The sequence below is a fragment of the Aphidius gifuensis genome, linkage group LG5 (assembly GCF_014905175.1).
Source record: "Aphidius gifuensis isolate YNYX2018 linkage group LG5, ASM1490517v1, whole genome shotgun sequence".
Classification (NCBI taxonomy): Eukaryota; Metazoa; Arthropoda; class Insecta; order Hymenoptera; family Braconidae; genus Aphidius; species Aphidius gifuensis.
In genome coordinates, this window is record NC_057792.1 from 21,170,349 (window position 1) to 21,184,372 (window position 14,024).

The following is a 14,024-nucleotide window of genomic DNA, read 5'->3' on the forward strand; positions in this document are numbered from 1 at the left end:
GTTATTGACACTCCATTAAAATAGCTTGTTGGTAAAAAATATTTATATTTGATATAAAGATAATTTTTATTAAAATATGAAAAAACAAATTTAATATTGTTTGAGTACTTGAGACATGATTTATTATTAAAAATTTAATACAATTTTGCTTTATTACTTTGATGTAATTAAATTAAATATTTATCAATGAAAAATATTTTCATGGGAATCTTATCAGCGTAGTTCATTGATTAATCATCGTAAAATTGAAACGGAGATATTTTTTTTCATTTGAAATTGATCATCAATCTTGGATTTATACATTGGCATCAGGGGAAATTCGTTTATATCAACAAAGACGAGAAATTTCTTTCTTAATAAAACGAGGGGAAAATATCTCCCTTAGATGTATACTTATTGACTCGAAACAACATCACGAAAATACAAGATTTAAGTAGAAAAAAAAAACGAAAAAGATAAAGAAGCTTTATGCAAAAAAAAAAAAATGAGAAAATAAAAAATTATATTTTCTTTCAAGCCCAAGGCAAAACAAAGTTTCAAAATATACGTGTTCATATTTTCCATGCCAAAGTAAAAAATAAAATTCTTCAGTTATAAAGTTAAATGTTTCAAAAATAAAAAAATGAAATAATATAAAAAAAATACCCAAGACATCATACATAGCTTTTTTTTTTTATCTTAGATTTTATAAACGTTCAAAAATAGAAAAAATTATATTCAAAAAAGATTCCAATTGCAATGAAAATTCATTTTCAATATATTCTAAAAAAAAGCAGCATTATTATCATCATATTTCATGAAATCTCATTTTTCTGATAACTTGAAAAATTGAATAAAATGACAGGAAAAAAAAAAAAAAACTTTTACATTGCCTTCTCAGCTGATTAAAAATTCAAATAACGTGGAAAATGTCTCTCATATTTTTCCGTTAAAAGTGAGACACACATACCGAAAAAAAAAATTGAAAAAAAAACTTGGAAAAGAATTTGTTTCCTTTGAGAAACGGTTTATTTATAAACTTTATTATTATTATTATTTTTTTGTTTTATTATCATTTTATATATAATTTTTTCTTGACGTTATTTCAACATTTAAAAAATAACGATAATATATAAAGCCTTTGTAAAAGTTTGAACGAAGGGACGATGCTTGTGTTGAGAGAGGGGCCAGTGTTTTGAGAATGAATAATAATAAAAAAAAAACTACAGTCTTGGAAAATGCCAGTTTTGCTGAAGCATTCCAGCTTCAACAAGAACACAGATGCCTAGAATCTTTTCTCATTCCAAGACTCCACAGTCTGGTCACATAAACAGATTTTTCACTTGAAATTAATTGGATAAATTTTCATCCACTGGTTATATTTTAAATTGATATATTTATGCAAATAAATTAGTTGAAGATTCAAAAAAAAAAAATACATTATTTGATATTCGATTGTTGTCAAAGCTAGGGGATGAAAAGGTTACAATATATATTTTTTTTGGGGTTGTGTGTTTTGGACAGCCGGAAAGACGAGAATAGAAATGATCCAAAGTTAGATGAAAAAAAAAAATATATATTAATAATACAATAACAGAAAGATCAACGGAAAAAAATAAAAATAAAAATTGTAATGTTGCCATGGGACCAGAATAGAAATAAAAATATTGGTAAATATATAAAACGAATTTAGGATGACAAAGATTTGCATAAAATCGAGTGACCTCCTGTGTAAGTTTATACATTTTTTTGTTTTTTTTTTTTCAAAATAAATTTCAAAGAAACGTTTGTGACATTTTATTGTGTTTTTAAATTCTTTCGTTTTATTTTTTTTATTTTTTTTTTCATACGGTCATCTAAAATACCCGGAGGAAAAAAAAGAGAAGGAAAAAAAATTAGATGTGAATAGTGCTTTGTATCACGTGAGGCTTAATTCGCCCACGTGAGATTTTGACGAAAAGGTACATTCCCAAAGGGCATTGACATTGTTTTTGATAAACTCAGCTTGCCCACGTTATTTATTTTTTAAACTTTGACTTTTTAAAAGCCACCTGCATTTAATAAAAAATACTCGAAATTTTGCTTCTAAATAGATGAAATATTATCATGAAATATTGATTGACTTTAATCTATATTAAATTATTTATAAATATTTAATGGTCATTCAAAAAAAATATATTAAAAGTATTTTGTGTGTGTATATTGAAAAGTTTAACGTCAAACTATTTTATCAACGAGTTTATAAAACTATGTCAAATTTCATTACACTTGTAAATAAAATTATAAATATTATTTAAACAATAAAATTGTTTTATAACAATTTTCATAATTTAAAATTTATTACAAACAATATTTTTTCAAATTTATAAATTTACCCTAAATATAAAAATATAATTATTCATCAGACCAATTTATATAACATCCCCTTAAATTTATTTTTCCATCAGTTATATAATACGTGGAATGAAAATTAGTTGAATCTACCCTATCAGTGTTTTTTAAATTTAGAAGGAAATTTAAATTGTTGGGGGGATCAATGGAAATACTTCAAAAAAGGGAAAACTTGATACATGTATTTTTTTGTCAAGTGTCAGACAGTTTACGATTAAATGAAAAAAAATAAAAAATTGAGTGGTAAAATATAGGACATTAATGAAAAAAAAAAAAAAAAAAATTGCAAGGGTAGAAAATCGAATTAACACACGCACCAGTTGATGGATTTTTTTTATTCTTTTCCTTCTTTTTTAAAGAGTAAAAGAAACACATGTTCTCGATGTGGTCTTCAATCTTCATTTATATATATTTTTTTTTCTCTTTTTTAGATTTTTTTTTTTTACTTTTTAATATTTTTTGTCTTTATCGGTGTCACTTCAAGCGAAATGTGCGACGGCCAACGTTGGCTGTCACTTTTTCTTCATCGATCGCGTCCACTGCCCTCGATGAAAGAAAAGAAAACCGTTAGTTTGTTGAGGGTTGAAGGGACAAAGAGGGTAGAAAAAAAAAAAAAAAAAAAAAGTATACACTGTCTGGTACATTTCACGTTATAACCCACCGAGTAATTTTTTTTTTCTCATACCTGCGCCGTCGCAGTATAAAAAAATATATTTTTTACATTTAAAAAAATCGAATATCTTCAAAGAAATAAATTACAGGATTTTATATGAAAATCAAAATTAAACAAATATCTTAAATATGCAAAAATTAAATTATTTAAAACAAAAATTACATATAATTTTATGAACTACATTTTAATTTTAAAATAACTACTTGCATATTTTTAAAATTATTAATTTACATTTTTTTTCGTACTTGCGTGTGCATCTGCATATTATATCTACTTAGTTGTGTGTTTACAAACATCGTCATATATGAGAGAAAACACATAAAATTTCGTAAAACTTTTATACTGTTATCACCCGAGTGTCAGAAGAATATATAATTTATTTGTTTCTTTAAATATATTTAATTTTTTTAATACATAAAAAAGTATTAAAATTATATGTTGAATTTAATAATTTAAAAAATATTTTATTTCAATTTGTTTTTTATAAATATTTTGTAAATGAAATTATCAATAATTGAAAAAAATTATTCACCCAAACAGATGTGTTTTATGAAGATCATAAAAATAAAACCCGAATGAAATAAATTTTTCAATTTTCTATTTGCGTGTGTATAACAAGACATAAAGTCAATATTATTATTTTTATATTTTTTTGTATGACAATGTAATCGTGAATTGATTGGTTATATATTTTTTGAGCTTTTACTATTGAAGTAAGTATTTGTGGGATAATTTATTTGCCTCTCGTATAGGTGCTTGTACGCGTCATTTAGATTTTATGTTGTGGTGATATAACAGGGTGGAGGAATAGCCACATATGTACCACATACAAAACCACATACTTTTTGAGATAGTACACATTGACTTTTAGTACATTCAACCGTGTGATAAAAATGTCTCATTTAAATAACAAAAAATTATAATATTTATTTTTGTATTTCGAAATTTAATAATTTAGATATTTTTATTGATGATGATTCATCACCAAATACTGCATTTATTTTTTGAATTCATTGGTGAATTTTCTGGACAATTAAAATCCCTTGAAAATTCTGGCATGTTTGATAACGGTCCAATTATTCTGTACTCATCTGGACTATGTACATTATTTATAACACGATTTTTCAATGCCTCCAGTCTCATTTTTTTACATCTAACATTTGCAGCGCTTATCCAAAACATTTGTCTTGGTGTGTAATTTTCAAGACCCAATATTCTCGCTTCTTGTCCATGCTTATTTGTCCAGGTTAAATAAGCTAAATATGCTTCTTTAATTCCACTAATATCAGCAATATTTTCACCCTGTGTATTAACTCCATTAATCTAAAAATAGAAAATAATTAAAAAAATATTATTATTGTCTTTAAATTAATTTGATACATACATTTTGTCCAACTTCTTCAACAGTATAATTATTGTACTGATCAATAACACACTGTGCTTTTTCAATGAATTTAATTTTGGTAGATGGATTCCACCATTCAACTAAATTTCCTTGTTTATCAAATTGTCTTCCTTTATCATCAAACCCATGAGTAATTTCATGACCTTAAAATAACCAAGCACATTAATTATTAACTGTACATTTAATTGGAAAATAAAATTAAACTTACCTATGATGAATCCAATTGCACCGTAATTCATGTACTTTGGAAGTTTATTATTAAAAAATATACCCTGAAGAATTCCAGCTGGTAACTCTAGATCAATAAAAATTTATAAATCAATAAAAAAAAAAAAAATAATAAACCATGATTTTGTAAATAAATCAACTTACGAATTGTATTTTCAGACGGTGTATATCTTGCATTGACAATAAATGGACTCATTCGAGTTTTCCAATTTTTTTTATCATAAGGTTGTCGAAATTTTCTACACTCACATTCTTCACGAAATTTATCTAGAATAAAAATATTACCAAGTAATGTTTTATCTGTCAATTCAAGACCATTATAAAGTTCCTCAATCATTGAATTATTTTGAAGCTCTTCTGGATAGCCAACATAACTAGTTAATTCTTTGGATTTATCAAGTGCATGTTGCCTCGTTACATCATCCATCCAATCAGCTTTTTTAATTAACTCATCAAATTTATTACGAATATTCATGACAATTATTTCAACATTACTTTTGACATTTTTATCAACGTAATTTTTAATATACAATGCACCAATTGCATGAGGAAAATAATTTTTAACAATTGAAATACACTTTTTCCATCGTGGTTTGTTTTCAGTTTGTCCAGTTATTGTTGACAAATAATCCAGCTGCCTGTTACGAATTTTTTCATTCAAATAAATCAGTATTGATCGTACTTCTTTCCACATTGCATAATTTGCCATGGTTCTTGCTGTGACGTTATTTAGCACTCCTTCTAAATTTCTAAAGTAACTCGGTACCATAACATCAATGATTTCATTACTATGCATTCTAATTGTCGATGGAAATTTTTTTTTCAACATATACTCCAAAGGAATAAATGGATAACGTTTTGTAAATTCATTAATTGTCATTGGATTATGTAGCAATGTTCTATTACGACGTTTTTCAGATGAAACAAATATTCTAGCAATGTTCATTTCTAATAATAATACTTTTTTTAATTCTACTTGTGCTTGTTGCTCATTGGCACCAAAAATCACAGCAATATCAACCATATAATTGTAATATGCATTGACTATTTTATCATGAATACCTTTGGAAAAATATTTTTCTGACAAACCAAGTGTTGGCTGATCTATAACTATTATTTTTTTTGTACTATTGTTAACATCAATATCAATTTTAATAGTAAAAAATTTAGCTTTTGATTTTTTGGTATTTAGCTCTGTTTCATTCCAGTTTGTGTTGTTTAAAACTGGCCAGCCACCTTTTTGTTTTATCAATTCAATATATGGCTGTAAGCCTTGTTCTTCAATTGCACTTGTGTTCATACAAAATTCATACAAATCTTTGGCAAGTTTAAATGATTTTATTTCATTTGAATTTTTCTTATCAAGCATTGTTCTTATTTGTTCATCAATTTTATTGTTCAGTTCTGAACGAGCATTAACTTGAGTTTCATCTTTTGGAATAATTGTTGATTCAAGAAAACCTCCACATGCAAATTTATAAAAATTTTCACATGGATCTATTTTATTGTTCATGTTTAACATTACCTGTTTGGCTAACAATAAAAAAAAAAACAAAAAAAATTAATAATAATCATTTATCAAGTTGAAAAATAAATACTATTTTCTATTTTTTTAATTACCAGTTTGTTGACATGTTGATGTTGAACATGGTGCATTTGTTGATTGTAATTTATATTCATTTGGAAGTCCACAAATAATGTCAAATGATTGTAAAATTAAAATACCAAAATACAGTATTTCTGTGTGTGAGTTTGTGTAAAAATAATAATCAATTTATGCTTGTCAAGTTTTTTTAAATGCATTTACTTGTTGTCATCATAAAAAGATTGAATGTGTTTTATTTTTTGAGTTTAACTAACTGTAAATTTTTTTGATGACATAATAGTTTTACTTTTATTTGACCTAGTCAATTAACTATATAGTTTTTTTGTTGATTATTTGAGAAATGTTTTATAAACAATAGTTGAACATAAAAGCAATCTTTATGTGATGACACACAAGTTAATGACTAATTTTATGATGTTTATTTTTTATTTTAAATTATTTTTTTACTATTGGAATTGTTGATACTAAAATAATAAAAACACTTACTTTGTTTCATTGTGGATTGTTTTATGTAGAGAAAAAAAAAAAAAAATGTAACTTTTATTTTTAAATTTAAATGATGATGATTTTATTCATTTAATATTAACACTGTAAAACTTGATGAACAATGTTTTCAATAAATTTTAAAACTTTCTATTCGTAAAGTCATGGCGTTGTTGTCGATACCAAATATGAATGGCAACTGATTTTCATATCAAGATTGAAAGAGTTTAATGGCCTACTTGGCTGAGAAATCAAAGTGGAACAGAAAGACTTTCACATGTTTGTGAAGATGATGATGATAATAATAGAGTAGGGAGGGCGACAAGAAAACAGAGAAAGACTCAAGATGTTTACAATTAAATGAACAAGTAAAACTCGTTGTTTTAAACTTTAACAAGGTGCTGATTTATTTGGTCACTGTGGAATTGTTTAAACTCCAATTCAATCGAAATTTATAGAGCACGGTCAAGGACAAGGACTACAAACTTGATTTGTCAGACTTTGCTGGATTCAACAAATTAAACTACAAAATCCTTCATGGCAAGTGTTGATTTCTGATGAGCCCTGACATCTAGGAAATTTTCTTTTTATTTTATTTTCTATTTCAAATTATTTAATAGCTTTTTTTATATCTATTTTTTATTGAGAGTTATATTTGGTAAACAAGATGGAAGCTTTATTTTTAAAAATAAAAAACAAAATATAATAAATAATTAATTTTATTGAAATATAATAATTATTACCAAACACTACATTTATTTTTGGCGCTCATTGGTGAATCAACTGGACAATTAAAATCATTTGAAAATTCAGGAATATTTGAAAGTGGCCCAATAATTCTGTATTCAGCTGGACTATGAGGATTATTCATAACTTGATTTTTAAGTGCTTCTGGACGTATTTTTGAACACCAAGAATTTGCAGCACTTATCCAAAACATTTGTTTCGGTGAATATTTTTCAAGACCATTTAATCGTGGCTCTTGTCCATTTTTTTCAATCCAATTTAGATAAGCAAAATATGCACCTTTAATACCACCAATATCAGCTATATTTTCACCCTGAGTTAAAATTCCATTCAACTAGAAAAAGAAAAAAAATTATTTAAACACAAATTAATTAGAAAAATTAAAAGGATATGTTAAATTAAATTAATTACATTTTGTTGTATTTTTTGAACTGTATAATTACCATAATGGTTTATTATACATTGAGCTTTTTTTAAAAATTGAGCTTTTGTTGAAGGTTTCCACCAATCAATGACATTTCCATTTTTATCATATTGTCTTCCGATATCATCAAAACCATGTGTAACTTCGTGACCTAAAATAAATTTATTTAGTTATTTATTAACACGATTTAATATTTATTTGAATATTTCATTTATAATTGACCAATTGAATGAAAAAAAATAAAATTATTGATATTTTTTTCATTTCTTATACAATTTTAAGTTTTTCATTTTTAATTATAATGATCCAATTCTTTTTTTAAATGATAAATAATTAATATCTCAACTAAATTTTAAATTAAAATAATTTTTATAAAAATAAATTTATAAATATTACTGACCAATGACAAATCCGATTGCTCCATAATTCATATATTTCGGTCGTTCGTTATTAAAAAATACACCTTGAAGAATACCTGCTGGAATTTCTAAATAAAAAAAAAAATAATAATTATCAAAAAATACTAGCAAATTATTTCAAACTTTTATTTATTTACCAATGTAATTTCCAGATGGTGAATAAAAAGCATTAACAATTGCTGGATTAACACGATTTTTCCAGTCATTTTTAATAAATGGCTCTTTAAATGTTTCAAGTGAATGTTTATAATGAAAACTTGCTGTTATAAACATATTATTCAAAAAATTATTATCCATCAATTCAAAATTTTCATAAAATTTGCCAATTTTTAAATTATCCCTCAATTCATCAGAATAAGCAACATAACTAGCCATTAATTTTGATTTTTCAAGTGCATTTAATTTTGTTTCATCATCCATCCAGTCAACTTTTTCAATAAGTTTATCAAACTGTTCACGTATATCAGCTACAATTTTAACAGCATTTTTTTTAGCCTCATCTGTAAAATAATTTTGTACATACAATGCACTTAGTATAAGTGGAAATCTATGTGTAATTATGGAAATACACTCGTCTGTTCTTGATTCCTTCTCAGTAACACCACTGAGAATTTTATGAAATTCTAATTGACGATTACGAACTTTTTCATTTAAATATTCAACCTTAGATCTGACAAATATCCAATTAACATAATTAGACATTGTTTTTCTGGTAATATTACCAATGAGGTTGTTAAGCTCTTCAAAGTATTTTGGTGCTGCAACATTAATTACCTCTTCATCATCATCAATGATGACACTTCCAGGAAAATATATTTGAAGACAATGCCTCAATGGAATTGCTGGATATAATTTTGTAAAATTTTTAATTGTCATTGGATTATATTTAAGAGTCATATTACGTTTTTCCTCTTCTGGTAAACTAATTCTTGCAATTTCTTTTTCTAATATCAACACTTTCATTAGATCATGCTTAGCTGTATCTAAATTTGCACCAAATAAAACTGCAATGTCCACCATGTAATCATAATAAGCCTTGATAATTTTATCATCAAAATTTTGTAACAAATATTTACGTGGTAGTCCAAGTGTTGGTTGATCAAGTACTATGATTTTTTTAGTACTATTTTTAGAATCTAAATCAATACCAAATTCAAATAATTGAACAGATGCATTTAATACACTAAATTTATTTTCATTCCAATTGTTTGTTGCAACGACTGGCCATCCTCCAATGCTATCCATTATTTTTATAATTGGTTCAAGACCTGCTTTTTCAATTGCACTTGTGTTCATACAAGATTTGTAAAATGTTTTTATTATTTTAAATATTTTTGGCTCTTCAGGAGTTATTGGTATTTCAATTGCTGTTTGAATTTGTTTTTTTATTTCTTTTCTCAATATTGCAAATGAATGTATTTGTGTTTTGTCATTTGGAATTGATTTTTTCTTTATGAAATTACCACATGCAAAATTATAAAAATTATCACATGGCTGGATTTCGGGATTCATGTTATCCAGTATTTCCAGAGCTGTAGAATTTAAATATTTATTTTTCATTTAGATTTTTATATTTTTGTCGTGGCTATTTTGTCAATTTTTCAGTTGACTTTGTGTAAATGTTTTTTTTTTTTTTTCACATACCAGTTTGATTGCACACGGATGTTAAACATAAATCGTTGGTTTCTACGTTGTCGATAGATGGGTCAAAGGGTATGGATGCTTTCAAACCAGGCGGAAGTCCGGCTCCAGGATTTACGAACGAAAAGATCTGCAGTACCATTACACCACATTGAAATGTTGATATTTCTAAAAGACATTTTATTTTTTCAATTAACCAAGTAAATAAAAGAAAATTAGTCTTTTTTTTCAATATTTTATATGATCAATTTATTGATAATAATTGAGTTATTTTAAATTACAAAAAAAATTCTTTTGTCATAAATTCATAGCTTGATTTACGAGTAGAATAAAAAATAAAATAATTACACTTACTTTTTAACATTGTAGATATTTATGGCGCCAATTTTCTTTTATTATTTTTTTTTATCCACACAATTTTTTTCATTCAAAAGACAATTTTAAATGTTGACTAAAAGGAAAAAAAATATTTATTTTATTTTTTACTAGCTAATTGATTTTATCAGCGACAAAAAATTATTTAAATAAAAAAATTTCAACACAAATAATAATATTAAAATAAAAATAAATTCTATCAATTGATACTTTTGTGGAGATGGTTCAAATGGATTTGAGAAAAAAGAATATATTTTGAAGAAAAATATAATCTTTCAATAAACTAGAACTTTACCGAAATGCTGCTATTCCGGTTTTCAAAGATAATAAAATTCGAATGGACCAATCAATGAAGGAAATCCCGTATTAGATGTGTCGATCTTCCCATTTTTTTATCAGCAGGTAGTAGAATTCTGGGAATGTTACTTTCTATTCATTCGAACCCACGAGATTTCTTATCAACTATACAATTTTCGGGTTTATAAATTTTAAAAATAAAAATCCTCTTTTAATGTCAATGACCTCTAATTTTTTTTTCATCACATATTTGTTTATCTATATTATAAAATGCACTAAAAATATTTTACAAGTATTTAAATACTTGCTCATTTTAAAAGGCAAAAAAAAAAAAATAATAATTTTCCCATAATTTAAATGGTAAAATAAATATTTATAATGAAAATTGAGAATAATTAAATTGCATTTAATATATTTTTTTATTAGATAAAAAATATAGTGTAAAGAATAATTAAAAATAATAAAATATATATAGATTAATCTGCTTAAAGTCAAAGTGTTAAATGAGAGTTTATCACAAGAACACGGTAATGTTAATATCCAACTAAAAATATATAGGTTGAACGTTGTTAATATAATGCAAAATTGTACTGCAATACGTGCTTGGTACTAAGATGTGGGTGTTACAGACTATGTACATTTAATCCAAGTAAAAGATGAAAACTTTTGACTATTCATAGAAACATTTTCAAAAAGTTATAGCTAAAGTAATTATCTTTTCTTTTATAATAATTTTATAAATTTATTCATCAAATTATTATTTTATTTATCTGTTAATTATTTTCTTGACAAATAATCAATTTTTTCATTTATTTTTCCTCGCAAATAATTTGATGTAAAATAAATTTAAAAAGTTCCAAACAAAATAATTGTATAATATAAAAAAAATTTTTTGATTAACGTAAAAGTCTCAAGTGATTTGTTAAGTTGAAAAAAAAATAAAAATAAAAATGTTTGTTGCTGTGTACAATAATGTTAAGAGTCTTGATCCTGAAAAAGTAGTTTGGAGAATGTTGATGTGTTTGTTATATATACAGGACAATAAATATAATAAATATAATAAATATAATAAATATTGGAGGATATAAAATTACGTTGAAGCCAGGTGGAAAAGTGCCCAAGGCGTAACTTGAGCACAGCAATTTATCTAATGTTAGAATAGTGGTAGTTTGTACACTGAGCTATTGGACATTTTGCAAGTTGGCTTATGTTTGAGGTAAAAGAAATTTGTTTTTGTATAGTATAAACGAAAAATAACGAGGATACACATTGCGAGTAATGGTCAATGAAATTGCCAATTTATTTAAAAAGCTCTTTTTATTTCATTTTTTTTTTTTTACTTAAAATTTTAATGAAAAAAAATATCATTTAAATGATAAATTTGCGTCATTATTTAATAATTGATATTTTAATTGTTTGACTAAAAATTTACAGAAACCTGGAAGTCTTTATTTCGAATTTTTTCATCACCCTCAATCCAAAAGAGTGCGTGGTTTTGTGGAAAAATAAAAAATAAAAAAAAACACTGTGTGGGTAGTCTCTCAATTTTTTTCTCATTTTTTTTCACCCACGCTCATTCTGAAATATTCATCATGACGGCTTTGAAGGTCGATGAAACTAAAAAAAAATAAAAGTTTGGAAAAAAAAAATATATATAAATAAATAAAAAATAGTTGAAAAAAAAAAAAAAACAAAATGAACTGTAAAAAATAAAATAATGAAAAGCACTTTATAAATATTTATCAGTTTCTGTATTCAACGGGGTGTTGAAAGATTCCATCAGTGCTTTTTATCACCCATCAAATCCATCCATCCAAGTTTGTTTTTTAAAAGTTTTTTTTTATTTTTACTTTTTGTTTTGTTTTTTACTTTTATTTTTTCGTTGGAATAGATATTTTCTTGTTTCACTGAACGATTGAACCTCATGGTCTTTGAGTAAGGTCAGTGATGGCCATCAATGTGCGATCATTAACTTTAACAAACCCTGAGAAAAATAAAATATATAGCTGTGTGTGTTTGGGGTTAAAACAAAGATTGGAAAGAAAGGTGGTCAGTGTAGGATAAGAGATGATTGTAAAGTTTTAGAGTCAGTTAGATAAAAAAAAAAGCTCCACCCCTATGCACACACACACAGAAAAAAAAAAAATAAATAAAAGACAAAATTACAACAAAAAGAATTAGAAAATAAAATAGCAAAAGAAAAAAAAAATAGTTAATAAGAAAGTATAAAATTTATTTGTTATAAAAAAATAGTTGGTGTAAAAATTGAGACTTTTAAAAACTATTAAGCTTCTCGATTGAACATAAATAAAAACTTGATACCCGTAATAAATAACTGATAATAAAAAATATACTTTAACTTATGAGATTAATAAAAATAAAAAAACTTGAATCTATATAGAATGATATATAATTAGAGATTAAAATATTATTATCATTTTTTTTTTTGTTACAATATAAAAATTTAAATATTATAACAGCTTTAAATATAAAAAAAATTTTATTAATAATTTTAATTTTATATTTGCAGGGCTGGTAAGTGGCGGTATTCACGAGAAAAAATTGTTGAATGATCTTCTGGAGCCTTACAATGTGCTGGAGCGACCAGTGTTTAACGAGTCTGAGCCTCTTGCTTTGAGCTTTGGTCTAACTTTAATGCAAATAATCGACGTGGTAAGTCAAATTAATTTCCATTATAAAAAAATAATTTAAAAAATCAAAACAATGCAAATTGTTTTAAAAATATTTAAAGCTTTCTATTGGATAATTTATTATCACACATGAAATGCATAGTCGGGGGGAAAAAAGCTCATACATGTTTATTATTATGTTGGAAGAAAATAAATTTCATGAGGATTAAAAATGTGCATGTAAACAGGTATGATGAGCATACGTCCATCATCCCCTGTATATTCACCTAGCGTCAACTGAAAAATATATAAAAAAATAAAATATAAAAAAGAAAATTATAATGATAACAGTGTGGCGACGTATCTCGTCTGTATTTTATAAATGAATCGTTGGGAACATGTACTACTGTACAGAACAGCAGCACTGTCGTCAACAGTCTTTCATATTTTTAGATAAATGTATGGAGCTTGCGTATATGGTCTTTATTATTTTCTTGACGAGATAGAAGGAAAAATAAAAAAGTATAATATAAAGAAGAAATATAAAAAATATACTGAGAAAAAGTTTTTAGCACACAAAATACACAAAAAAATCATTTGAAAGATGAAAAAGAACTGAAAATATTTGAGCTAAAAGAAAAATAAAAAAAGTTAAATTCACGCACGATCGATTGTTTTTATTTGTATGTGAATGTTTGCTATGAAAAAGTGACATTTAAATAAACA

At 25.2% G+C, this 14,024-nt stretch overlaps 2 protein-coding genes across 2 annotated transcripts in view; one reads left to right on the forward strand and one right to left on the reverse strand.

Moving 5' to 3' along the window:
* The window catches only part of LOC122858486 (neuronal acetylcholine receptor subunit alpha-7-like), a 75,613-nt gene that overhangs the window by 15,549 nt on the left and 46,040 nt on the right, over nt 1-14,024 (forward strand). Inside the window, exon 2 of the mRNA XM_044161417.1 lies at nt 13,199-13,341. Within this exon, the coding sequence (XP_044017352.1) occupies nt 13,199-13,341 (143 nt within the window). The remainder of the gene's footprint in view (nt 1-13,198; nt 13,342-14,024) is intronic.
* LOC122858485 (neprilysin-2-like) lies at nt 3,619-6,940 on the reverse strand. The gene is made up of 6 exons (XM_044161416.1): nt 6,769-6,940; nt 6,297-6,416; nt 4,821-6,209; nt 4,657-4,743; nt 4,428-4,591; nt 3,619-4,366 (listed from the first exon to the last, which is right to left on the reverse strand). The coding sequence occupies exons 1-6, from the start codon at nt 6,776-6,778 to the stop codon at nt 4,025-4,027; spliced, it is 2,112 nt and encodes a 703-aa protein (XP_044017351.1). The 5' UTR covers nt 6,779-6,940; the 3' UTR covers nt 3,619-4,024.

What these genes read in the sequence shown, in the direction of transcription:
- LOC122858485 (XM_044161416.1), bottom strand. An exon ending in ACCGTCTGAAAATACAATTC is followed by an intron (nt 4,744 to 4,820) that starts GTAAGTTGATTT and finishes TTATTGATCTAG; the next exon opens with AGTTACCAGCTGGAATTCTT. An exon ending in TTGAAGAAGTTGGACAAAAT is followed by an intron (nt 4,367 to 4,427) that starts GTATGTATCAAA and finishes TTCTATTTTTAG; the next exon opens with ATTAATGGAGTTAATACACA.